Genomic DNA, 26,912 nt, shown 5'->3' with positions numbered 1-26,912 from the left:
CAAGAAATAACACACTATACTGATGAGTTACAAATGTTTCTGGTATGCTAACTTCAACCATATTTGTGTGGGAAGGTAACACCTACATTCTTAAATATTAAAATAAAAATGGTTACAAGAATATGCTAATCTAATAGGCCATTCAATATAGCAGTGAACAAAACAGACAAAATTCCCTGCTCTCTAGCTCATATTCTAATGAAGAAGTTTTTAAAAATTAAATTAAGCCCTGGATGGTGTGGTTCAGTTGGTTGGAGTGCTGTCCTGTACACCTGAAGGTTGCAGGTTCGGTTCCCAGTCAGGACACATACCTAGGCAGCAGGTGGAATACAGGAGGCAACCGATTGATGTGTCTCTCTTGTACTGATGTTTCTCTCTCTCTGTCTCTCTCTCCCTCCTTCCCTCTCTAAAATAATTTTTTTGAAGATTTCTTTAAAAAAATTAAATTAAAAATACAGTATGTTAGGCAGTGGTAAGTACAAGGGAAAAATCAAAGCAAGGAAGGAGAATGAAATGTACCTGGTGCAAGGGAGTTTCAAATTTTAGGCAGAGTGACCATGGAAGACCTCACTGAAAAGGCTCTGGATTTATTACAACGTCTATTATGGTTCGTTATAAAGGATATTAAAGGATACAATTGAACAGCTAGATGAAGAGATACATAAGACAAGGTCCAGAAGGGTCTGGAACACAGGAGCTTCTGTCCCTGTGGAGTTGGAGGTGCACCACCCTCCCAGCACCTGGATACATTTTAGTTCACCAACCTGAAAGCTCATCAACTCTTGTTCGAGTTTTTTACAGAGCTTAGTCTGTAGCCACCACCACCCCCAATTCCCCTTCCCAGTGGTCAGTGAGTGGGGTTGAAAGTTCCAACACTCTAATCAGTGTTTAGTTCCCCTGGCAACCAGCCCCCATCCTTAGGTGCTTTCCAAAAGTCATCGCATTCACACAAACTCAGGTGTGGTTAAAAGGGGTCTGCTGTGAATGTCAAAAGATACCTCTTATCCCTTAGGAAATGCTAAGGATTTTATGAGATCTGTGCCAGAAATGGAATCAAGAAAAAAATACATATTTCACATTATAAATCACAATAAGTCATTATAAATCACAATAATTCATCTGTAGAGAGAAAGACAGATACATACACAATTACACACATACAATGTTGTAATCAATCCCCTATTGATAGGTGTTTCCGGTGTTTTCTAATACTGTTTCCAACAAGCAGTACACCTTTTTTGCCCGCCTTTTGGCATAGCAAATGTCAATTTTTCCTCCAGCACAGTGGAATCTAACAATCATTGCTGAAGTAAAACCTGCCCATTGACCAAAAAGAAGAAAATAAGGACTCAAAGTTATACTGGAAGCCAACAACTTCAAGGCAACCAAAGAGTCAAAAGTCATTCAACTTATAACAACTTTTAAGTACACGAATGTCACATGTAAAATTGTACAGAGACATCCAAGATGTAAACAAGGAACAGCTACTGTATTTGTTATCCGGAGGTCACTGGTGCCCTTGGAGAGAGCCCTTTCCATGTAGCACCTACCCACTGACCAGGAGTAAATATTTTCATAGTTGACGAGTAAACTGACATTAAAAGGCTATCAGATTTCTACAGTTTCGACTAATTATGATTGGCAGTATCAAAAAGCAGGAAGGCAGGGAGAAGGGGTTCGCTGATTAAGCTACAATAAAACTTTTTAGAACTTTCTAGCCCATGTTCTATCAACTGTCAGCCTTTCTGGGGGGCTATGGTAATGAACAGGACCACTCATCAATACATGAACCTGGCAGGTACATAGTGGGGCTGGCAATTTGTGCTATGAGATTTTCCCAAGGCAGATTTATTCTCAAGATGATGAATGAAGCTTCGGAACTTCTGAACTCAGCACTCACCACGCCAACTTCCTGACTATAACAACTTCTTTTGCCAGGTGCCGATGAAATAGCAATGGGCATTTTGGGGATTCGGGAAATTAAAAGTTGTGTGAGAGATACGTTAACTTTCACTTTCATGCATATGGTTACTACAGCTTTCCCACTGTAGAATGGCTTCCAGATATGCTTTGATCTGACATCTTAATGAAGAAACAGACCCTAAATTCACAAGATAAATGGGTCCTACAATGCCACAGAAGTGTGTGAATGGTGAAGGGTTTGAAACATATGGAGCCAGAAGCTAATCTGTGGAGAATTCTTCAGATCATCAAATGCATGATACTATAAGTGGACAACTGTGTTTTCATCGGTATCTAAATAGAAGTTGTGCCCTATCAGGAATATATTCAATAATGCAGTGTATGCAATTATAAACACACTCTATATTTTCTCCCTTTTTGGTGGGAATCACATAAAATAAAACTTATTAGAATTCCAGGGTTTGTAGAGCAGAAACCTGTAGCAGTACTACAAAGAGCAAGTACATATGTGTAGATTACAGTTCATGCATCCCAATGTATCAGATCACATCATGACTTATCTGACAAATCTTGAACTGACAAAGCCCAACAATCCCAAATAAAATGACAAAATTGCCTCCAACGCATTGAAACTGCCTTGAAGAAACAAATGTTCCAGTGACAACCTCCTACACATATTCATCAGAAAGTCAGTGTATGTAGGATAAGAGCATATTGATTGGAAAATGATGACATGTGATACAATGCAGCGGCAATCTAAAAACTGGTTTGGACATACACCTACATTTCAGGTTGACTTCATATATTTTTCAGAATTAACTGACCATACCAAAATTCAAATATGATTCATCTTAGTGGAAGCCAAAAAAAGAAAGGGAACACTTTTTTTTTTTTAATATATCTTTATTGATTTCAGAGAGAGGAAGGGAGAGGGAGAGGGAGAGAGAGGGAGAGAGAGAGAGAGAGAGAGAGAGAGAGAGAGAGAGAAACATCAATGATGAGAGAGTCATTGATTGGCTGCCTTCTGCACATCCCTGACTGGGTATCGAGCCCGCAACCTGGGCATCGAGCCCACAACCTGGGCATGTGCCCTGACCGGGAATCAAACCATGATTTCCTGGATCCTAGGTCGATGCTCAACCGCTGAGCCACGCCCGGCTGGGCCACATTTTTTTAAAATATGTTTTTTTCATTGTTTTCAGAGAGAGGAAGGAAGAGGGAGGGAGAGTAGAAACATCAATGATGAGAGAGAATCGATTGGCTGCCTCCTGCACACACCCTACTGGGGATGGAGCCGGAAACCCAGGCATGTGTCCTGACGGGGAATCAAACTGTGACCTCCTGGTTCATGGGTTGACGCTCAACCACTGAGCCACACCGGCCAGAAAGAAAGGAAACAACTTTTAAATTTGTAATTTAATGTAGTTCTCATTCTAAATACTCACTATTTTACCTACTTTTATATTTTTAATTTTATATCTTCCTTAAAGTGGGCCTCTAAAACTGTATGTGTCTCAAGCCCCTCAAAACCTGATCTACTTCTGATTTTATGCAACAAAAGGTGAGTGGATGAGGCAGCCGTTACCTCTGGCAGCAGCCTTTGGTAAGCATGAACAGTTTCACAATGCTCCCTGTCCCAGCCACAGCAACCAGCAATGTTTCAGGTGGGGGTGGCCTCTGTGTGAGGCTGATGAGCAGCCAGCTCACCACTGACCTGAGATGAGTGTGTAACATGGGTGAGAAGGAAATGTCCCTTGTGTTAAACCTTGAGGTTTTAGGTATGTTACTATAGTATAATACATTTATGACTAGAAAGGCATAATGTTATATTTGCACATGCCTTGGGTATCTAGCATGAGACTGCAAATTTACAGGACAAATATACCATCCCCTTCACTCTTAAAGATGCCAGATTCAAATGGTCTTACAAACAAACTCTTATCAGATTGTAATGGTAAAAATATGGACTATGTTACTAAAACTCTTTTAAAACAAAGAAAGTATTCAGAATTTCAAGAATCCATTTATGTGGTTAAGATTGTAAGTAGACTTTTTTTTTTTAAATTGGCTTCTTTAATTTTTCAAAATGTCTACAATAAATATGTATTTTAATTTTTTAATTAAATATTCTATGTATAAACACTTTTCGAAACATCCAGGTTTATTGTGAGTTAAATGTTAGTGCTCTCAATCCTTATTTGTTTTTAAATCAGTCAGGAATATTTTTAAATGACAAAAAATTTAATGGAAAATGAAAGTCACTCTGCAAGTCCATGTTGGTATCCTTTCTTTATCAGAAGAATTCATCATCTCTAAAGCCTCCTTGATAGCACACAGTCCTATTTCCTGGCCACCACTACACTGGAAGCACAGGAAGTGGGCGTGAAACAGACTCAAGGCTAGCACATAATAAAGCCCAGCTTGCCGGGCCAGCATGGCTCAGCAGCTGCATGATCCAGGAGATCACAGTTAGTTTTCATTCCCAGTCAGGGCGAATGCCCGAGTTACGGGCTCGATCCCCAGCAGGAGGCATGCAGGAGGCAGCTGATCAATGACTCATCATTGATGTTTCTCTCTCTCTCTCCCTCTCCCTTCATCCCTCTGAAATCAACAAAAATATATTTTTAATAATAATAATAAAATAAATAAAAATTAAAAGGCTAAGCTTACTCTCACTAATGTGATGGCAAGGACCCCCAGGAAGTAACAATGTCCCTAATATCCATGAGGAACTCTTCAAAGGTCAGACAAAATCCAAATCTTCCTTAATCATCAGTTTATCAAATGATCTAATGAAGTTCATTTTTAAATATACAAACAAGCAAAAATCACAGCATTTAAAAACAACTTTAAGGAGCCTTAAAAACCACCAGACACAAAAATGACTATCCATTTGAAGACATCTACGACAATGTGAATCTGTAGTGGCTCCTATGTAGCCAGACAACTTCTTCAGTGACCCTGGTGGCTCTGTGGCACTTGGAGGCTGCTGTGCTTCAGTCCCAGTTCCAACCCAGCCAACACCCCCATTATACTCACAAAGACAGATAACTAACCAGGTGCCAGGGGCTCAGAACCAGGGAGGTGTTGAGGTCTGACAGGCGAAGGGTCACTGAGGGTTTGGGCAGCAACAGAAGGCTTTAGAAGCTTCTGGGAGAGGGTTGGACTCAGGTGGTCTTAGAGGAAAAGCAGAACACTTGAGGTAGTGTGATTGGGGGCGAGGTGAAGGGTAGGGACAGAACCTAGTCCCCTCACCAAAGTACCTCTGTTTTCATATTTATATTTCCATTAGCAGTGGTTCTTGAACATTCCTGACCAAAGAACACACACCTGTTAATACTCTCCTGAACCAATGCTCCAGGAAGCACAGTTTGCAAATCATCAGTCTGGTTTACACATTGGGAAAATATTTCTGTTGTGCTTAAAATTTTTTTTTTAAGTTTGAAAACTACTAATGCAATCTTACCTTTTCAGTTACAGAGAAGCAGCCATGAATTCACACATCGTGCTTGGCTGTGGCCCCCACAGCCACACAGCTTTGGAGTTTCCCATACTAAGCCCCATGCTATTTCCATTATTACTGTATCCCCGGTCTTGGGGTACTCAGAGCACATCAGCAAATTAACAGTTCTAAAAAGCTTCACAATTTGCCTTCATTGGATGCATGGATTATGTTACCTGAACACAGAATTTTTTTTTTCCCCTCAGCACAACTATTAACACTACACCACGGTGTTTGGAGGAAAACCAGTCAGGGAAACACAAAAAGCAAAGTTGGTCAGTACTCAACTTTGTCAGGTCATGCACAATTCAATGCACAGAGAAAAAAGTGAACCTCATTTACGCAACAGGGTAGCAACTACTGAGGACCCTCAGGACCTTGTTAATTGAGTGATGAACATACACACACAAAAGGGTCCAAAGTACCTTCAGTATCAAACCATGTTCTAATCAACTCTAGCACATTCAAAATTAAAGTGTCTCTCTTCCCACAAATACTGAAAGAAATATTTGAAAGATGACACATGGCTTGTATTGAGCCACAAAGACCCAACAGGCAAGTTGTTAAACTGCTGCTTCTTGCTGGAAGACCTCATGATGTGCAGAACTGAGAACCCAGAGAGGGCAGTAGAGGGGCGAAAAAGTGACTGCACTTCAGAAACCAGCTCCATTCTCAACTCACAGCTGGTGCAACGACAGGATCCTGAAGCTAGAACCACAGGAGAGGCACACGGCCTTTCCCCACCATCTTTCTGAATCCTGAGGCCAGGGGTTTTAAGCTGCTGTAATATGTACCTGTCAGTTAAATGACAGATCACCTTAAAACATAAGCTCACAGGCCATGTTGTATGGTCTGCAGAAGGGGCTCAAATAGCTAGCTGTGCATTGCCAGGCACCGCAGAATAACAATGCATTACATTTAGGGAGCATCAATAATGTAAGGATGCTCTCAAGCTCTTTACTGGGCACAGTCCATTATCTCTCATACTCCCACCCACTCAGGAAGCAGGTGGCATCTCCATCTTGTGGTCCAGGTTTGGCCAAGGCCCCAAAGCTAGTTCCTCCCCATACCTCATTCTCATATACCAGATAACATATAACTTATCCAGAGTCTATTCCTTCCCCACACACTTGACCATGGGAAAAAGCATCACTATATGATTTCTCTTCAAGGAACACAATATGAAACCCAGGTAGTCAGTGCCATGGGGTCTCCTGACAAAGCATACAACCTGATTACCCATTCTCAAAGGGATCTAGCTACTACTGTATTTTTCTAAGTAAAAATAATCCACAAGTTGCTCCCCTCAGGGGAGGCCATCCCATGGGGAAGGTGGATTTAAAATATTACCCTCCTCTCCCCTGAGACAATACAACAATAAGCAAATATTTTTGATTCCGAATCTAAGGAGCTAAATGCAGGTATAAATTATTTAACCTGCAATCAATGTCTCTGCATGTGATCTTTGGTTGCATTGTTTTTCTGCAGCTAAATAAACAGTGTCCAAGCTATGAATCTGAGAGATGCAGAGAATGAAGAACACTACCTGCTCTGGAAGGGCAGGGATGCCCTCGGGTCTAACGCCACCCAGGCTGGCAGGGAGCACTAATTAGGCAGGTAGGATTAGTTAAGCAAAGGAGGCAGGGGCACAGGCAAATAAGTTCCTTACTGTTATGAAGAAAGGAGAGTTGAGGACAAAAGGGGGAGGCTGCCAAGGGCTCAGGGCGGTCAGAAGGAAAGAGGCAGCTGAGAGGACCAGGGCGGTGGTAGCTCTGTCAGGTATGCCCAGCTGGCAGCCCAACCAGCCACACCCCAAGCTGTGTTTACTCCAACCCCCAAAGGCTTTGTTTCATTTGAGGAGAGAAGGGCTAAGGCTGTTATGGCTCCAGGAAGCTGTGGGCTTGGTTTGGTCTGAGCTTGGCCCTCGTCACAGGCCTACTCAGCTAGTGCTCCTGACACGTTTTTCAAGCCGGGCTCTACTGTGTAAATAATTTCACTATTTTGGAATCCTAAAGTCATACATAAGTTAAGAGCTGAACTCAGGAGATTGTATTTCAATTTTTTTTCTGGCAAGACTCTCACCTTTAACATAAGTTACACTTACAACATCGCGAGCACTAATGTACACATATTAAACCCAGGGGCTACTTGTCATCAATGGCTTGTCACAGCAGATCACAGTCTCGGACAAATTAAAATAGTTTTGGACAGCCAACTACCTAGAGCACACAGACAGTGTTACCCAGTGAAGTGCAAAATATTTCCTTGTTTTTTAAAAAAAAGTCCATAAAACCTTATTCTGTGGTTTGATGATATAATTGCACATGAGTTCAGAAAACCACAGGACGATCAGCATCTTTCTTGCCAAAAAAATACCCACAACATGTTACTGCAAATGCCACCCTGCCCCAAAGCTGCATTTTCAAGCCATTTAAATTACTAATGAGGCACATGTAGAGGACACAGGAAACAAGCTGCCTTCAAACCATACACATCTGAAGATGTTTAACTGCTGCTGGCACTCGAGTTTTCCATTCCCCCGTCCTTTCTCACGTCCCAGCTTCATGGAGAAAGCAGAAATCCCAGAGAGCAGCGTCACATCCCCACATGATTCAAAAGCAAACCCTTCCCCCTTCCCTTCCGCTCTGCTTTAATCCTTGGGCACCTCCCTACCCTAACATCTCTGACAAACCACCTTAACTGAATGGGGAAAAGAGCACTGCTTTTCTCATTGAATGAGAAACAGGAAGACGACGAGTAGCTTTTTTATAAAGATTAATTTGGACTAAAATAGTGAATCATAAATCCTAAGAGGACAGGAGGAGGTCCACCTGGAAAACGCAGCCCAGCTGTGAGACCTGTGGGCCAGCAGCCCAGCACCTCTGCATCATCCAAATGAGGGAGGGTCCAAGAGAGGAGCCTCCTTAAGTGGCCAAACCTGAGTCCCCCACGGCCTTGCCACAGATTCAGGGACTTTGTGGAGTCTGGTACCTTCCTCCCTACCTTATCACACAAATATACCACAGTCTTTATAAATGGTGTCCACAGCTCCAGAGACAATAAGAACAGTGACCCCTACAACGTGTGACCCCCGTAGTCCTCTTAAGAAATTCAGTATTTGCTAAGTCCTTCTACTCTTGGTCAAATGCTGTGCTGGGCACTGCCACAAGCATTTTCTCCTCTTCATTCCATCCTGTAAGGAGCATGGTTGGTTTTCTTGTTTTTAACTGAGATATAATTCACATACCATAAAATTCACCCATTTAAAGTGTGTAATTCACGCTTTTAGTATATTCAAAGTTATGCAACCATCACCATTATGTAATTCCAGACCATTTTTATCACCCAAAGAAGAACATGGCTTTTAATCACCATCCTATTGATGAGAAAACTGAGGAAAAGATGTTATGCAACCCATCCAAGATCAGAGTCTCCTTAGTAGCAGAGTGGGGGTTCAAACCCAGCCCCTGAACCCCTTACAGCACTGGGCACTGCTGATTCCCCTTCCACACACCCTTGGCTTCCACTGCTCCCTTCCTATCCTGCCGCCTCTCAACTGCTCCCCGGGGCTTTGTCGTGCTGCTTTCTCGGCAGACACATGTACCCAACAGATTCCTCTGATAGGGACTCCAACTCTCATATCTACTTCTCTAGTCTGAACTTCTAAGCCCCAGACCCTGGCTGCAACACTCCCCACACTGGGCATCTCCGCGTAAATGTATATGTCCCCAGTACCCACCAATGTGAGCACAAAAATCCTCTTCCCTGACTCAGTTAATGGCATCACCAGCCATTAGCACAGTCACTCAGCATAGTAGTTAAAGAGCACCGAGTTCCAGTTTCAACTCTGCCACTTATTAGCTCTGTGACTCTGCATGTTACCTCTCTTCTCTGGGCCTCTCTTCATCTGTGAAATGAATGGGGTCAATTCTCATCTTACAGAGTTGCTGCAAGGATTAAATGTAAAATACTTAACACCATGCCTGGCACATAATGAGTGTTAAGTAAATGGCAGAAAACAAATTTCCTGGAATCTTACTAATCAGAGATGAGCACCGTTCACATGTGCATAACACTTTATGCACACCCAGCCAGGGCGCACTGTACGATGTTTAGCAGCATCCCTGGCCTCTACCCACTAGATGCCAGAACTCTACTCAGCTCCTGTGATGGCAACCAAAAATGTCTCCATATATTGTCAAATGTCCCCTAGAGGGGCAAAATCTCCTCATACCTCCAATGAGAGCCACTGACCTAAAGCCATGATCACCAAAGGCTGTTAAGCTACTGATGCAGGCGTTCCAGGGATACACACAGCAACATGGAAGGCTATTTCAAATGTATCATGCTAAGTGAAAAAAAGCCAGACTCAAAAGGATACACACTTTGTGATTCCATTTATGTGACATTCTGGAAAAGGCAAAACATAGGGATGGAAACAAAATCACTGGTTGCCAGGGGTTGAGTAGCAGTAGAGAAAGGGGTTGATAAAAAAGGGCAGAATGAGACAATTTTGAGGGCTGATGGAACTATTCTGTATTTTGTGGTAGGGGACACATGACTTTACACGTTTGTCAAAACTCAAAGAACTGTCCACGATAAAAAGTGAAATGTATGTAAATTTAAAATAAAAAATAGAGTCTGGCCAGACGTGGCTCAGGGGTTGAGTGTCAACCTAGGATCCAGGCGATCGGGCTTCGATTCCCGGTCAGGGTACATGCCCAGGTTGCGGGCTGGATCCCTAGTAGGTGGCATGCAGCAGGCAGCCGATCAATGACTTTCTCATCATTGATGTTTCTATCTCTCTCCCTCTCCTTTCCTCTCTCTGAAATCAATAAAGATATATTTAAAAAAAAAAAAAAAAAGACTGGCAAACTTTAAAAAATAAATAAAAATAAAAAATAGAAAAATTAAAAAATGAAATGCTTTGAAGTCAATTGGTAAAGGCATGCATAAAATAGTCATGTTATTCAGCAATTTGTATTGTGTGTGTGTACACACCCATATATACACGTTAATAAACACACACAAACAAAAGTGTTATGTACAATGTGAATGGTGCTCATCTCTGATTAGTAAGATTCCAGGAAATCTGTTTTCTTCTTTTAACTTATGGGTACTTTCTGATTTTTTCCCCCTAAAATAAATTAGTATTACTTGTGTGATTTCTTTAAAAAGTAATTTTAAAACAAGCAGGTAAAAAGATTAATGCAAAGCTCCTCTGGGAAGCCTTGCATGATCCCTCCACAATTAGCCTTTCCCCCTCCAGGCTTCACCTCCATCTCCTCCAAGCACTTAACACAAGCTGCCCTGTAGCCTGAGCCTCTCCTGCAAACTGAGTTGAATGAGGAAATGCCCCCAGACATGCCTTGTTCCCGTGTTTACTCCAGTTTATTGCCAGGTAGCTCGTCTCAGGAATCGTGTTTATCTGGTTTCCTGTTCTATCCCCTCCCCCGGCAACAGGCACTCAGTAAAGAGCTGGTCAATGACAGACCAACCAATGGGGAATGAAGAGCCATCTAATAAACGACCATTAAACCATACCCACAGGTAACTGAACACTACCCAAAGGGTGATAATTAATGTTTCATGTCAGCCTAGAACACAGGTTCAGGTGAAGGACCTTCGGGATGGCCCCTGCCCACTTAAGTTTCTAGCAACTATTTGGGGAAAAACACACAGGGCTGTCTTATCATTTGCTATATTTGTGGATAAGAGACTTGGAATTGTTAATATGTAAGAGGACAAGCTTCAAAATTATCCCAACAGTATAGGAGGCCAGGCTGATGCCATGAGTTGACTGGAACTGGCAAACACTTAAGGTTCAAAGATTAAGCTATTGGAATACAGAATAGAAGAGGGCAGTCAACAGGTTTGAGGCGACATCGGTCATGCTAAAGCCAAATGTTTGTCAGTAAAGGATGAAGTAAAAGACTTAAACTGTGGTGGCAGAGGCTGAGCTGAGTGGTCACAAACCTCTTCTTTTTATTTATTTATTTATCCTCACCCGATGATATTTTTTTCCACTGCTTTTCAGAGAGTGGAAGGGAGAGAGAGAGAAACATCAGTGTGAAAGAGACACATTGATCGGTTGTCTCCAGCCGATCAATGACTCTCTCATCATTGATGCTTCTATCTCTCTCCCTTTCCCTTCCTCTCTCTTAAATCAATAAAGACATATTAAAAAAAAAAAAACAACTATGTTCACACAAAAACTGTATATGAACATTTATAGCAGCTCTACTCATAATCACCAAAAATTGTAAACAACCCAAATGTCCTTCAACAGGTAAATGAATACAGAAACTGTGGTACAAACCTACAATGGAAAACTAATCAGCAGTGAAAAGGAATAAACTATTGATAAAACGACATGAATGAATCTTAAATGCATGAAACTGAGTGAAAGACAGTCTTAAAAGTTTACATACTCTATGATTCCATTCATATGACATTCTGGAAAAGACAAAGCTATAGTGATGGGGAACAGATGAGTGGTTGTCAAGGGTTGGGTGTGACTACAAAGGAGGAGAATGAGGAAGTTTTGTGGGTTGGGATTATTCTGTATCCTAACTGTTGTGGCGACATGAACGTATGTATGTGTTAATACTCATAGAACTGTATATCCAAAAAAGTAAGTTTTATTGTATTTTAATTTTTAAAATAGCACATGTGGAGACCACCAACATCCCTGGCATGCACCCAAACTTCCATAGTTCAAACTTCTGGCAGTTTTCTTAGAAAGAAAATGATGTGCATTCCCTTAATAGAATTCTTCCTTGTTGGTTTAATCCAAAACCATGATATGACAAATTCCAAATCAGCTTTTAATTGCTGTTTTGCCAGATCCAAAATACAGAATAAAAGTCTTCAATTTTGTCACTCAGTCATGAAACAAAACAAACATATTCTAAAGAAAGAAACGAATCCATTTCCAAAATGGCAACCCAACAAAAGCAAGGCAGGGTGGTCTACTGAATGGGGCCAACCAGGGAGGATCTAAAGCATAATGAGACATAATGTTGAGACATTAGATGAATACTGAAGATTTGTGCACTTTTCTGTATGTATATTGTAAAAAGTTCTTAAAAGCAATAATATGAATTTATAACTAAAAAAAACAACACTTGTGCCATACCCAATGTATAATATCCCATTTTTACAAGTATGAACACAAAGGAACAACGTCTAAAATAATATATATCGTCCGGTCAGAATGGCTCAGCGGTTGAGTGTCAACCCAGGATCCAGGAGATCGAGGTTCAATTCCCGGTCAGGGCACATGCCCGGGTTGCGGGCTCAATCCCCAGTCAGGGATGTGCAGGAGGCAGCCGATCAATGGTTCTAACATCATTGATGTTTCTATCTCTCTCCCCCTCTCCCTTCCTCTCTCGAAATCAATAGACATATTTTTTTAAAAAGTTAAAACAATATATATCCATTAATGGAAGTTCTCTCTAGCTAATGAGAATACTGGTGATTTTAAATTTTTCACTATTTTCTATAGTTGGATTTTTTTTTAAACAAGAGACACAATACTTTTATAATCAGAAAATATTTTTTTTCCATTTTGGAAAATAGCATTCAAGTTAAAAATGTGATATTTATATTACAGATCAATTTATATATGACTTAGATTGTGTTCCTTGACAAAAAGGAGACTTGTAAGCCTCATACAGTACCGGATTTCCAAAAGACACTTTACCAGATGTGTGGCTGCAACACGATGAATAGAAATATGGAAAGCTTCTCCAGTGTCTCTGAATAAAGGGGGGGGGGGGGAATCAGACAAGTGGCAAAGGTATTCTGATGGGAGGAGGTCTGTGAGTGATGGTGATGAGGCAGAATGGATCCTGATATGGAACAAAAAGGCAAGGGAGTGGACCTAGGAGGAGACCAGGAAATTTGGAATAGATGTGAAGAAAAGGGTAGAGCTGAAGCAAGGCCTGTGATGGAGAGAGTAAGAGTCATGTCACAGGAAAAGATCAGTATGCTCACTGATACCTCCAAGAGCTATTCCATCCCTCCTCCTCATCCCTAAAAGAAGTGACCTCAGGCTGTTCCTTCCACAGGGGTGTCATGCTCAGGACCCTGAGTGCACAAGGAGATGGTGGGCAACTGATCCAAGGGCAGCCAACCCACAGGCTGGTCAAGCACCTCTAAATCTGGTCTGGCTGGGAAAGCCCCACCCAAATAGACAGTAGTAAGCAGGCCAATCAGATGTGCTCTCTGGAATTCAACCACAGTCAACAAGTTAGCATCAGAGCAGTCAAACCTAGAATGATTTTAAATAATCTATCAGAATATATTTATAATATGTACAAATATATCTCTATCGGAAAATGCAAGGCCTACCACGTTGCCTAAGCATTCTTTTTGCTGTTAATCCTCACCTGAGAATATTTTTTCAATTGCTTTTCAGAGACAGTTGCGGGAAGGGGGGGCGGGAATCGACTGTGAGAGTGTATACACATCGACTGGTTGCCTCCCGCACGCGAACTTGAAACCCAGGTACGTGCCCTTGACTGGGAATCGAACCTGCAACCCTTTGGTGTGCAGGCCAATGCTCTAACCACTGAGCAACACCGACCATGGCCCCAAGCATTTTTTTATGATTCCTCTGACCTTTAAGCGTTGCTTTTTTGGATTACTCCATCATTTACAGAAAATACCTCAGGGTACACACTACAGAGTCTGAATGCTGTCCTGTACTTTTGTGCAGCTACTTAACAGTGAAATGTGGTTTGTCCCGTAGGGCCTCTTAATACGGCATTCCTACAGCAAAAGATTGTGCTTCCTACTGCAAACAAGTCAGGCAGCGATGCTCTCCACATACCTCCCCCCAGTCTACTTACTTTAAAACAGCATTTTCCTCAGCCAGTTTTTTCTTCTTGGAAGCAACCAAGCAGAACGTTCACATTTTATTAAGAAAACTACCTTCTTTGGCAAGGTTTTCAAACTCCACTCAGGTCCTTGACCAGACCTACTCCTGGGATTCTTTCAGGTCGATGGCAGCCAGTCCTTGGCTATCTGGGACAGACACAGTGCCATAGGCTGCCCTTCAAAGTAGGACCATGGCCCCTGGGCCCCACCAGCCAGTTTTTGCCCCCAAGTTCTCAGACCAAGCCTGTCAGTGCTCATAAGCCCCTGCCAGATAAGCGTGATGGACAGATGCCCCCCCCATAAGCAGGCCCCACTGTCAGAGGATGAAGCACTTGGTGGGCCTCAGGCTAGAGTAGGGCCAGCATTGAGCTGGGCAGAGCACAGTCCTCTTTTAGATCTGAATGGGTCACAGTCCAGTCTATGAAGGGAGGACATGGGCCCTTTATAACCCAGGAGCAATGGGCTGCCTTTCGACTGAGTAGCTTGAAAGAAAAATGAGTCCTTTTGAGTGAAGAACTCACTTAAGTAAAACCCCCAAGATTCATGAGGCCCAGCTGCTTGGCTCTCCCTGCGTTCCCTCTAAGGCCTGGTTTACCTGGTCCTGAGTAAACCCAAAAGGAACCCATGTGTCTCTTCCTGGCAACTCAGAATTGCCCAACACTGCAGGGATGGGCTCGGCCTTGGGTGCAGCTTACCCAGTCAGTCACAAAGGCTCCTCAGTGCACACACTAGATAGGAACTCCTGGAGTGGAAACTGTATGGGGTTATCTGCACCAACCTCAACTACCCATCACACATCAACAGTATGACAGATGTTTTAATGATAATTTAGGTTCTGAGCAGGACTGAAAGTTTTTTATTTTAACAACATGGGAGCTTCTGTAGAAACGAAGCAGCAAGTTACCTTTTTAGCTGTATTCATTCATTCAGTCATGCACTATTGAATACATCGTCATCTACATGCCTCACAGAGGACCACCCGGAATGCTGGAAGGCCCTGCACACGCTTACTAATTCAAAACAAATCTGTGCAAAATACTATATCTGAAAAATTAAATTTAAAGTTTACATTTTTATTTTACTTAGTCTTATTTAAAAATACACTCTCCCACAAAGCTTAATATGCCAGTTAAGCCATGTCTCTAGAATAAGTTTCCCACTTAAATAAATAAGATACGAGCTGCTCCATACAGCACCCCTGTGCCAGTTAGAAACAGATCCCAGTCTGGGTGGGAACTTGGCTTGGCAAGAGGATAGCAAACTGAAAATGACACCCCCTCTGGGCTAATGAACTGGGAATAGGGAACCCTTCCTCCAGTGCCAGGGCATGTGCCTTCGCAAGCAGAGCATGCAGCTGGTTCTCAGCCTCCCTCACCCTCTCAGCTAGACTCACTGTGCAGTGCACAACCTGCCAACTGTACAGAGTAGCCTTGGACAATAGAGATTTAGAACAGAATACTGGAGACTTTCTTTGTTCCCCTATGACAATAATATTACTGAACCCATCTGGCTAAATCCTGTATTCGGCAGGTCTTGATGATCTGTGTGTTAAGTTGTAAACAGGTAGATTTTAATAGTATATTTTATTTACCCCAATATAGTCAAAATATTATTTCAAAATCAAATCAATATAAAAAATTAAGTTATTTTACATTTTTTTCCTATTACACCTTCAAACTCCAGGGTATATTTTATACTTATGTACATCTCAGTTCATACCAGCCACACTTCAAGTGCTCAGCAGCCACAGTTCTAACTACTCCCATCTCTTTCAGAAAATCCAAATTCATTAACCTAACAAATCAGGCCCTTTCCAACCTGGGTCTTCCTCATCTCTCCCCAGACCCTCTCCCTTCCATACCTTTGCCTGGTTCACCTTCTTACCACCCCTTTCTGAGGGTTGCCTTCGACTCCCAGAACCTGGTATATTCCTTCTCCACAGGACACACCACACCTTACACCAGGCACTGACATCAATACTCAACATGTGAATGTGCCCATTTGCCAGAAGGCCACAAGGTCTTCCTTGCCAGGCCCACTGTCCCCAGCTTCTATTAGAGCACTTGGTTTGTGTGCTTTCCCTGTCCCATACCAAACCCTCATCCCCAAGAAGACTGGGAGCCCCTAGAAGGCAGGATTTTTGTACTATTTATGTATGTCTAACAGTACCTGCCCCCACCTAGGCATTCAAACATATATAAAATATAGATTTTTTTAAAGGGAGAGAATATGTTAGAATTTTTACCAACATCTAGCTAGTGATCTTGATCTAACTCTAAAGTTATTTAGCCAACTCTCGATCTCAAATTGTACACATATATAGGGTTTGAACCAAAAATGGCTGAAAGTAGACAAGTTAAAGAAGCAACTACCACTGGAAGAACCATTGTTCCTGGGGTGGTTTTTTTTTTTTCCATTGGCACAAAAATCTTTTAGCCTTAAACTGTTTTTCATAGCTGTGCTGGAATAAACGAGAAACCACAAAAATGAAGGCTTCCACTACGCCAGTCATCAAATTGCAGTGGCAAAAAAGAAACCATCCAAAACTATCCACATCTGATTAAACTCTGATCATTTTATGTGTTTATTAACCCATTTAATTCCCAGATTTAACCAATCATTTGAAACGTCCAGAGACAAAATTCTGGATGGCAATATTTCTTATGGTTCTCTCTTGCCTCCAGAAGATAGAGGCCTCACTTCTCAGACCCCATGAACTGCTGTTACTCTATTTTAATCAGAGACCTTTATAAAAACAACCACTAGGACCCTCAGCCTCAATTCCACTTGTGACTCCTTCTTTACACATTAAGTGTCTGCTTCTAAGGGTTTTCAAAATGTTAGCTTGGCAGATCCTGAGTGACCCTCTCTCCCAAAACATTAAGCAGAAAGCAGACAACTTCAATAATAATTACAGAATCCCTGGTTTTCATTTTACACTTCCCTAAGCAAAAGGCTTGGCAAAGCCTCTTATGGTCCCCCCCACTTTTACAAAAATCTGTCTCCTAAGCAAAAGCTTCTGTTTCCTAGTAGCAGTGAATACACTTTTAAAACTTACAGTTAAAAAAAGAAAAAATAATTACAATGGCATTTTATTTCCATACTTCCTCCCCAACATTTTCCACTTAGAACAGAGTCCAGAAGTTTATTTATTCACAAATATATACATTATTTTTCCCTTACAGATCTCATGTTTTCAAATAAGTTGACCTTACCAACTACATTAAGTAATAATCCATTGTTTCTTTCTTTCATTAAACAGATATGTCTATTCAACTGTTTATTCATCCCTTACTATGTGCCAGGCACTGTTTTAGACACTGGATAAAGCAGGAGACTTATAACACGCCTCTGCTCTCACGAAGTTGATCTAGTTGAAGTTGATCTAGTCAGGTGGTAAACACAGCAGGGTGAGGGGGACAGAGTAGGGACAGGAGAGTGTCCTACTTTAGATTGGGAGGTTGGGAAGCTCTTTTGAGCAGAAGAGAAGAACAGCAATTCTGAAGAACAGAGCCAAGTGGGCATTTTTGGGAAAGGGTTGGGAGGCCAGGGATAAAAGAATAAACCTCAAACGCAAAGACTCTGAGGCAGGAGTAAGTTAATCAGATGTTAACCAAAACTTCCAATCAACATGAAATAATCAGTTCCATAAACTCCAGTCTAAAAAATTGGCCTGTTTAATGCAGGTTATATTAGACTTTTTGAAATAGAATTGGTACCCAGTCCCTCAGCCTGATTCTCAATCCTCCATTTCTACAGTAATCAACTCTGGGACACCCTGGAGACTCCCCTTGAAAACCAGTGACAAATTCTTGTGAGGAGACAAGGCCACACACAAGAGGGGCTGAGATGAGGGCTGGGCCTCCCTTTAAGTGAGAATTTTTCACACAAAAATCCCCCCATCAAAAAGTTAACTGCTTAAAAATAGGAGTTTCCAAATACTAAAAAACAAGACCTTGTCCCAGAAGTGTCACTTCTGAATTCTGTACCCTTCCTCTCATCTGTTCCCTCTTCAGCCAGCTGTAGGCCAGCTCCCAGCCCTGGACCACTTTGAACTGAGCCTTTGGAAGTTTAAAGTGGCTTTTAGCCACCACATGAGATGCAGGCCATCCCCTTGGCGAGGGAGCCTTGCTCTCATACTCTCTACTTCTCCTGTTCTCTACCTCTCCTGGTCTACCCTTCCTCCTTCTGGGCCCTGAGTCCCACCTTGCTAAAGAATCCAAGCCCCAGCTCATCTTATCCTGCTTTTTTACTTCTCCTGAATACATGGCCTGTACCCCAGGAATAATCTGATTTTCCAGACAAAAATCTCAGGACACATTCTCAGTACATGGATACTTGTTATATGAATTACTGTAATCACAGTGCTTGGAATATTTTGTAATTTAAAGTGAATGATTTTTCAAAACTTAGGATGTACTTACACACGGTCTAATGAGACAGCACAGGAAACTGGGACTGTCTGGGAAAATTTAGACTCTGTGATCACAGTCACAGGCCTTTGACTACTGCTCTATACTCTAACAAACAACGTTATTTTTCAAAGAAATATGACCTCATCCTACAAAAGGATTTGGAGCTACTTCCAGGAATAAGAATAAAGAGGCAGTGATAGTGGCTGTGAGTTGAAGGTCAGAATGCTGGTATTTCCAGGTTATTTCAACAGCTCGGGGAGGTAACAAGAGGACCATGATAGAAAATAATCAGCCTCAGCTGCCATACAGACCTCGGCCCTTAATGGGGTGAATCACCTATGTACTGCAGCCCAGGTAAATCCAGAAATACCTCTAAGCTGGAAACATGCCTCTCTCCAGAACCCAGGTAGGCATCCTTTCCCCCAGGAGGAAGAAGCATCTTGGCTTCAGCGGAGCACATACCCTCCTGTACTTGCCTCCTCCTCTAAGCATCCTCTCAAGTGTCATGACCTGGGAAAGGCTCTTACTGCTTTCTAATTAAGAACAATGGTCCTCTAGGGCTGTCAACAGAGAATTAATTTGGCCCTCTGACCCAGGAGAAGCCAGAAGGTCTTACTGAGCTCAGAAGGTCTTACCGTCTCCAACTGGTAAGTAGTTGTAAGCAAAACCTCCAGGTATGTTATAGAGAAAAGCACTGACCAGGTCCATAATTTTCTAAATGTTAAGAAATTTAAGGACATTGCCCTCTGATCTAATAAAAGCACTCCTTGAAATGTAACAAAATAGTAAGAATTCAAAAGAAGAATACAGCCCATTTAATGAAGCATTCTTCCTAATAGCAAAAAACTGGAAACCATCATCAGGGGATCTTATGCAGCCTTTGAAAGAAAAAAATTCCAAAGTTCTTTTTGAGTCAGTCACACTAAAATTTTTTCCTAATTTCCTTCAAGGTTCTAGTGTTTTTTTAATTGAGATATGATTCACATGTAACATTAGTTTCAGGTGTATAACATAATGATTCAGTATTTTGTATACATTGCAAAATGATCACCACAATAAGTGTAGTTAACATCCGTCACCATACAGTTACAAAATTTTTTTTCTTGTGATGAGAACTTTCAGGATCTACTCTCTTAACCAACTCTTAAATATGCAATACAGTATTATTAATTATAGTCACCATGCTATATAGTATATTATATCCCCATACAATGTTTTAACTAATAAATGAGGGTACATTCCTTTCAAATGGAAGAAATTTTGCCATTTGCTTCAACAAATATATTAAGTACTCCTATTGTAGAGAATGCTTGCTTTATAGGAAAACATTGATAAAAATTTTAACTTCAAGTTCCTTCAAGGGCTATGTTATCCAAATCATTCTCAAGGGCCTCCAAATGATAAAATAAGGACAGTATTAAAAGGTTAATTAAAGATTATGGTCAGTATATTAGCTTTAAGGCTAATCTATACTAACGTAGAGCTAATAACAGCTAACATTTTAGTAATTTTTTAATTACTAGAAGATATTTGCATGTGGTATACAATTTAAAAAGTATGAAAAGACATACAGTGAAAAATAAATCTCCCTTCGACCCCCCCCCCCTCAGGTACCAGTTTCTCAACTTGTATCATTTCAGAGATATTCTCTAGTGCCAACAGGTTTGGATGACTTGGTATATGAGAGACACTTTGCTAAGTACTCTGAATGGAAGGCTCATTGGTACTATCATAGCCCCAGTTTTCAACTGAGAAGACCTGCTTGTGGCCTGAAGTAAACAAGCCACTCGCCAAGTCTCACAGAGATAAGAGACAAAGTCCATATTCTTGGAGCCTGTGCCCCTCTCACCCTCACCCGAACACACATAAATACAAACAGAGCCCTTAAACAAAGGTGACTTCAGGTTATGTTGCTCCCTCTGCCCTGAACACTCTTCCACCAACCTTCACCAGCCCTCTGCCTGGCTAATTTGACTTTCTGTATACATTTTACAATCAGTTTGTCTCTAAAAATATCTTGCTGAGATTGTGGGATTGTGTTAAACCTACAGATCAATTTGAGGAGAATTGGTATTTTAACTATATTGAGTCTTCCAATCCATGAACACAGTTTATCTGTCCACTTATTTTAGATCGTCTTTGATTTCTTTCTTCAACGTTTTGCAGTTTTCAGTGTGCGGATCCTTTACATGTTTTGTTAGATTTATATCTAAGTATTTCATTCTTTTCAGAGCAACTATAACTGATATGGATTTTTTGTTTTTGTTATTTCAGTTTCCAATGATTTGTTGCTAGGCTATAGAAATGTGACTGATTTTTGTGTGTTGACCTTGTATTCTGCAACCTTGTTAACTCTCTTATTAGTCCCAGGAGCGTTTTCATAGATTCCCACAGGGTTGTCTACATAGACAATCATGACATCTGCAAACGGGAACAGTTGTTCTTTCTTTCCAATCTGTATGCCTTCCATTTACTTTTCTTGCACTGGTTAGCACTTCCAGTAGGAGGGTGGATATCAGTGGTGAGAGCAGAGACATCATTGCCTTGTTCCCCATCTTGGGGAAAGCAGTCACTCTTTCACCATTATGTTAGCTGCATCTATGTTAGCTGCAGATTTCTGGTAGATGCTCCTTTTTGGGTTGGGAAAGTTCCCTTCTCTTACTAGTTTGCTGGTAGCATTTATGAAGAATGAATGTTAAATTTTGTCAAATGTTTTTTCTGCATCCACTGACATAATCATATGGTTCTGTTAATCTGTTCATCTGGCAGGATACATCTATTGATTTTGGAAAAGTGGGACAGCCTTTTGTTCCCAGGATAAATCACGATTGGTTGTGGTGTATTATTCTTTTTACATAATGTCGCTGAATTTCATTTCCTAGTATTTTCTTGAGGATTTCTGGGTCTGTGTTCACGAGGACAATTGGTCTGTAATGTTCTTTTCTTGAACTCTCTTTGTCTGGTTTTATAAAACAGATGTGTACTATATACTTTTCTGAAGTCTTGGATGATAATTTTACTATTTTTAATCATCATGGAAACTTAAGAGTAGTTTTATCTTTGCTCTTCTGCTAGACTTTGATTGCAAGTCCTTGACCAGGAAGACAACTTCCAAAGATAACAACAATCTTCCTAAAGGAAAATGAGACTGTTTACAAGGAGCCACAGAAGACCTGAGGAACGCAATGCATTGAAATGCACTACTTTACCGCCATCACCTGCACACCCCTCCCCTGCCCCAGCATATTCCCCCCAGAGAGCAGGATCCATGAGAGACTATGCTGACTGGCTTAGGATGAAAACTGACCATGGTTTCCATCAAATAAAAGATATGTTATTATCTCACCCTGAATGCAAATACTCATATTTGTCTTTGAGTTATCTAGGAAAGCACCTGTCAAACATTAACCCCTTAACTCCTACAATTTCTAAAATGCTCAATCAGTCATTACCACCCACATTACCACTTACTGAAGAAGCTAAGACACAACAGGATTAAAAGATTTCTAGATCAGCGGAACTAAAATTTGAATTTAAACATAGCCTATTACCCAACATTGTTAGAAAAAGTCTTACAAAAATGCAATGCAATGTCAGAAGGTCAATCAGGCATGGGAGGGGCTTAAGAAAGGGATGTGAAGCAAAATAATTCCCTAAGAGGTCCTTTCAGAAGTGAAATGCAGATTCTACCCTTGGCACTTTTGAGAAGACCCATCCCCTCTTGGCAGGAAGCCGGCAGGTCTGTTGCATGAGGAGCAGGTCACCACACAAAATCTGTACACCTAGAAACAGCACACAGCCCACCAAGAAATCAAAAATCTTATAAGTCTGTTGCTTAAGCATATAAAAGTCACCCAAAAGGTCACCAAGTTTCCCAAAGACCACAGAAATGTCCTTGGACTCAATATCTCCTGCTCTGCTATGTGAAACAACTCAAAATAATGTGCTTGGGAGGCGGTAAAGAGCACACTCCAAAACCAGACTTCCTATGTTCAAGTCCCAGCTCCACCGTGGCTCATTAGCCATGTGACCTTGAATGCCTAACAATCTCTGTGCCTCAATTTCCTCATCCATAAAATGGGGATGACAACAGTAGAGTATACACACTCACTAAACGATGCCTGCTGTTATTATTTTTCAGAAAGTCTTGTCCAATTCAGGGCCTGCCCTCTGTCATTACATCATGGTATATGTGATAGTATGCCTTTTCCTCCAATCCCATCCCAAGAGCAAAACTCTGCTTTCAACAAAGGTAACTAGGGAACTAATGTGGGGGAGGAGTGAGGAGGTGTGTAATAAGCATAAGACCTACATTAACTATTTCATTAAATGTCTGGGAGCTAAAAACTAGTAAGCACTCACAGAATCTACACTCATAAGGAAAACGTAATTTAAATCAATAGTTTAAACCAACATTTTTTCCCACTAAAAGTACGTTTTTACTGTTTATATAATAACCACAGGAGACATTCTCCCCAAATAAGAGATAGGTATGGCCCTGGCCTGTGTGGCTCCGTGATTAGAGCATTTGCCTACAGACTGAAGGGTCCCAGGTTCGATTCCGGCCAAGGGCATGTACCTCGGTTGCGGGTTCAATCCCCAGCCCTGGCTGCGTGCTCGAGGCAACCAATTGATGTGTCTCTCACATCGATATCTCTCTCTCTCCCCCCTCCACTCAAAACAATGGAAAAATTATCCTCAGGTGAAAATTAAAAAAAAAAAAGATAGGTATGAGTTTAATTTTTAAAATATATAATCTATGAAAATGCATGGATTACTTTTACTATCAGATAGCATTCCATTTAAAATATCAATTTAGCCCAGCTGCTGTGGCTCAGCAGTTGAGCATCGACCTACGATCCAGAAGATAGCGGTTTGATTCCTAGTCAGCGCACATGCCTGGGTTTTGGGCTCCATCCAGTAGGGGGCATGCAGGAGGCAGCCAATCAATGACACTCACTGATGTTTCTATCTCTCTCTCTACCTCTCCCTTCCTCTCTCTGAAATCAATAAAGATCCTCTCTCTGAAATCAATAAAGATATATTTTTAAATTAATTAATTAATTAAATATTCAATTTAACTTTTAAGTCACTAGGAAGTGATCTATCTTTAATTCAAATATATAATTTTGGGTTGGCATTTTTATCAAGTTTTTTTTAGAATCAGGAAATATCAATTAGCAATCATGATAGCTAATGTTTTTTACACGCTAAGTGCCTAATAAGCTAGGTGCTAATTTCTACATATTACCTCATTCTCTTAATCCTTTGAGGGAGGTACAGGCTCATTTCACTGAAAAACCTCAGCCTTGAGGTTGACTATTAATGGTTTGATAGAAAACTGATTGCTAGCACCTGTGTGAGGTTTTAATACTACAATGATAAAAAAAAGACTTGAACTTTAATGTGCACGTAAATCATTTGAGGAAATCTTGTGAAAATGCAGATTATGATTCAGAAAATCTAGGGGGAGGCTTCTCTGATTCTGCATTTCTGACAGGGTCTCAGGTGCTAGCGATGCTGCTGAACACATTAGGAATAGCAAGGATCTACAGGTTGCAATGGGCCACAGACCACAAAAAATGTCTATGAAACTAAAATGAGCCCTAGCCAGCTTGGCTCAGTGGTTGGAGCGTCAGCCCGTGGACTGAAGGGTCCTGGGTTCAATTCCAGCCAAGGGAACATACCTCAGCTGCAGGCTTGATCCCAGGTCTGGTCAGGGCACAAGTAGGGGGCAACCAATTGATGTTTCTCTCTCACCACCCCCCTACTCTCTCTGAAAAGCAATGGAAAAAATATCCTCAGGTGAGGATTAAAAAAAAACTAAAATGAAAACAAGGCAAACTTTTCTCAAAAACCAAAATGAGAACTTATCCATATTTCTTGATGGAATTCTGAGCCTTGTAACATCTTAGATATATCTTCATAACAATTTCTTTTCCAGTTTACATTTAGATTTCAATTCCTTGGACTTTCCTGAGGTTTTCCCCTAAAAACCCTGATGTTATTGAGGCCGAGGAGCCAAGTACATTGAAGACTATTTCAGGTTGCCATACCTTTCCAGCAAGTTCCCATCCTTCACTCATCTACACATAACCTCTCGCTGTTTAAATTCTAGAGATTAGACAAATGGCAGAGGTAGGTGAGATTTTAGGGGCTAGGCCCCAAAGTTCTTCCAGATGCAAAGGAAAGCTCTACACCAAAATAAGACCTGACAATACCACTGGCTTCCATTTCTAGCCTTAGATGACAAAGTTTCAGCAATGAGGTGATAACTGCTGGATAACATTTTATACAAACTACTGGGTTTCAATTCTTTTACCAGATCTTTTGAGTGGCAAGTTCTATTTACTTTCAAAAGTCCAGAGGAAACAAAGCAAGGTGCTTAACAAGGCCCTATATTCTACCTGGATCTGAGTTCCTGCCCAGCTCTTTTATTCATTTGATTATCGGTGCTATACTCAAACATTGGCTAGCTGCCACACCTTCTCCCACCTCCTCCATTCTCTTTGCTAACAGCAATGCCTAACTATGAACCAACATATCTCAGAGCACTGCAGCTTACCGGATGAGGTCAGTTTAAAATGCTGGAAAGGGATAACCTGCTTCTTTTGTCTTTCCTTAGAGCCCTTCAAAAATACCCTCCAGCAATCAGGAGAGATAAAACAGTCTATATCCTGCAATCTACAAACACTTGAGACCTTTATTTAAAAGGTGTCCCCACACTATATGAGTCCCAAGGAATACTTATCTATGTACTCAAGTCCGAAAAAAGAAGCCCAGAGCCTGGAAGAAACAAAATGCACATACCTTACAGCTCTGTGCAAATGGCTTCTCTGGCAGAGAAGTCTATAAAGTTTTGCTGCCTGGCCTCGGAGGGAGGCCTACCTGTGACAGGGAATATCAGGACAGTTTTTCTGAATTAGAGCATTCCCTGTCCACAACAGAGCTAAGGAACTGCCCAGAGAGGCCTGTTACAAAACCACAAAAGAGGGGCAGACTTGACAGGCCCCTGCCTTGAACACCGTGGAAGCTAAAAATAAGAATTCTGAGAAATGAGCTCTACCATAGACAAGTCCAACAGAAAGTTCTCTGTTACCTCCCAAACTGGCTGCCCTCCCGGAGTGATTTAACTCTAGGTACCAATTGGGCAAAGCCAGCCACAGTAGTGGGGCGGAGGAGTCAAGGATGCCGGTTCTGTCTTCTAGGTTAATTAAGGAATCAGATCTCTGCTGTATAAACTGGAGACTTTTGTGGGCAGATCTGGGCTCCCCCACTGCATCTAGGCTCCACGGCTCCATTCGACAAACATTTATTGAGCGTCTATCATACGCTCGGCGCTGCCAGGCGCCGGAAAGGAAACCAAGACACAGTCCCAGCGGTGGAAGCAGACAGAGAAGGACCATCAGGAGAGGTGGAGGTTGTGCGGGCCCGAAAATCTGTCACAAGTTGCTATGATTAGTAGTACTCAGGCGACTGCATGACCCCCAAGCCGGCTCCGCCGACCAGCGGCTCGCGACAGCGAAGGCGGGAGCAGACAGGTAGGCCCGGGGGCAGGTGTTCAGGTAGGAGGCGCACACCTGAGGCAGCAGAGCAGAATCCCCAAGGGAGTGGGAAGGGCGGCCCTGGGACCTCCGGAGGGAGAGGGGGTGCGAGGAGCAGTGGTCCGGCCCCGCGAGGCGGAGGCGCGGCAAAGGCCAGCCGGGCCTGCGCCCCGGGAGCGGAGCAGGGGGAGAAGGCGCGCGGCTAGGCCGCCCGCCGGCACCTGGGGCCCCGCCCGGCACCTACCACTTGAGCGACCTTGAGGCAGCCGAGCGCGCCGCGCAGGTAGTCGGGGTCGCAGCGCAGGCCGGCCAGCCCGCGGCGCTGGCTCACCGGCTCGGTGGTGGGCTGGTACGGGCTGCTGGCGCCCGAGATCATGGAGGTGCTCGAGGCCTCGCCCTCGAAGCCGTCCAGCTCCTCGCCGCTCCGCATGCTGCCGCCCGGCCCGGGCCGCCTCGCGCGGCCGGCCCCCGGCGCCCGGAGCTGGTGGGCTCAGCGGGGCCGCCGCATAGCCGCCGCTGCCGCCGCCGCCGCCTGACTGAACGCCCGCGGCCCGCCCCGCCGCCGCCTCCTCTGCGCCCGCCGCCGGCTGCGGCCGCGGCTCGGTCCGCTCGGGCTCGGCTCCCGCCGCCTCAGCAGCGGAAAGG

The 26,912-nt window shown here is 42.4% G+C and overlaps 1 protein-coding gene across 2 annotated transcripts in view; it reads right to left on the bottom strand.

Moving 5' to 3' along the window:
• CMTM4 (CKLF like MARVEL transmembrane domain containing 4) overlaps positions 1–26,697 on the bottom strand; it is a 38,314-nt gene extending 11,617 nt beyond the window's left edge. For both annotated transcript variants that reach the window (XR_015716048.1, XM_087827559.1), the window contains exon 1: positions 26,512–26,697. Coding sequence is in view for 1 of the 2 variants with exons in the window: in XM_087827559.1 (XP_087683685.1) it covers positions 26,512–26,697 (186 nt within the window). In the remaining variant the exon portion in view is untranslated. The remainder of the gene's footprint in view (positions 1–26,511) is intronic.
• Between the last annotated feature and the right edge of the window lie 215 nt (positions 26,698–26,912).

The sequence above is a fragment of the Miniopterus natalensis genome, chromosome 18 (genome assembly GCF_054644295.1).
Source record: "Miniopterus natalensis isolate mMinNat1 chromosome 18, mMinNat1.hap1, whole genome shotgun sequence".
NCBI lineage: Eukaryota > Metazoa > Chordata > Mammalia > Chiroptera > Miniopteridae > Miniopterus > Miniopterus natalensis.
This window is presented reverse-complemented; position numbering and strand designations above follow the sequence as displayed.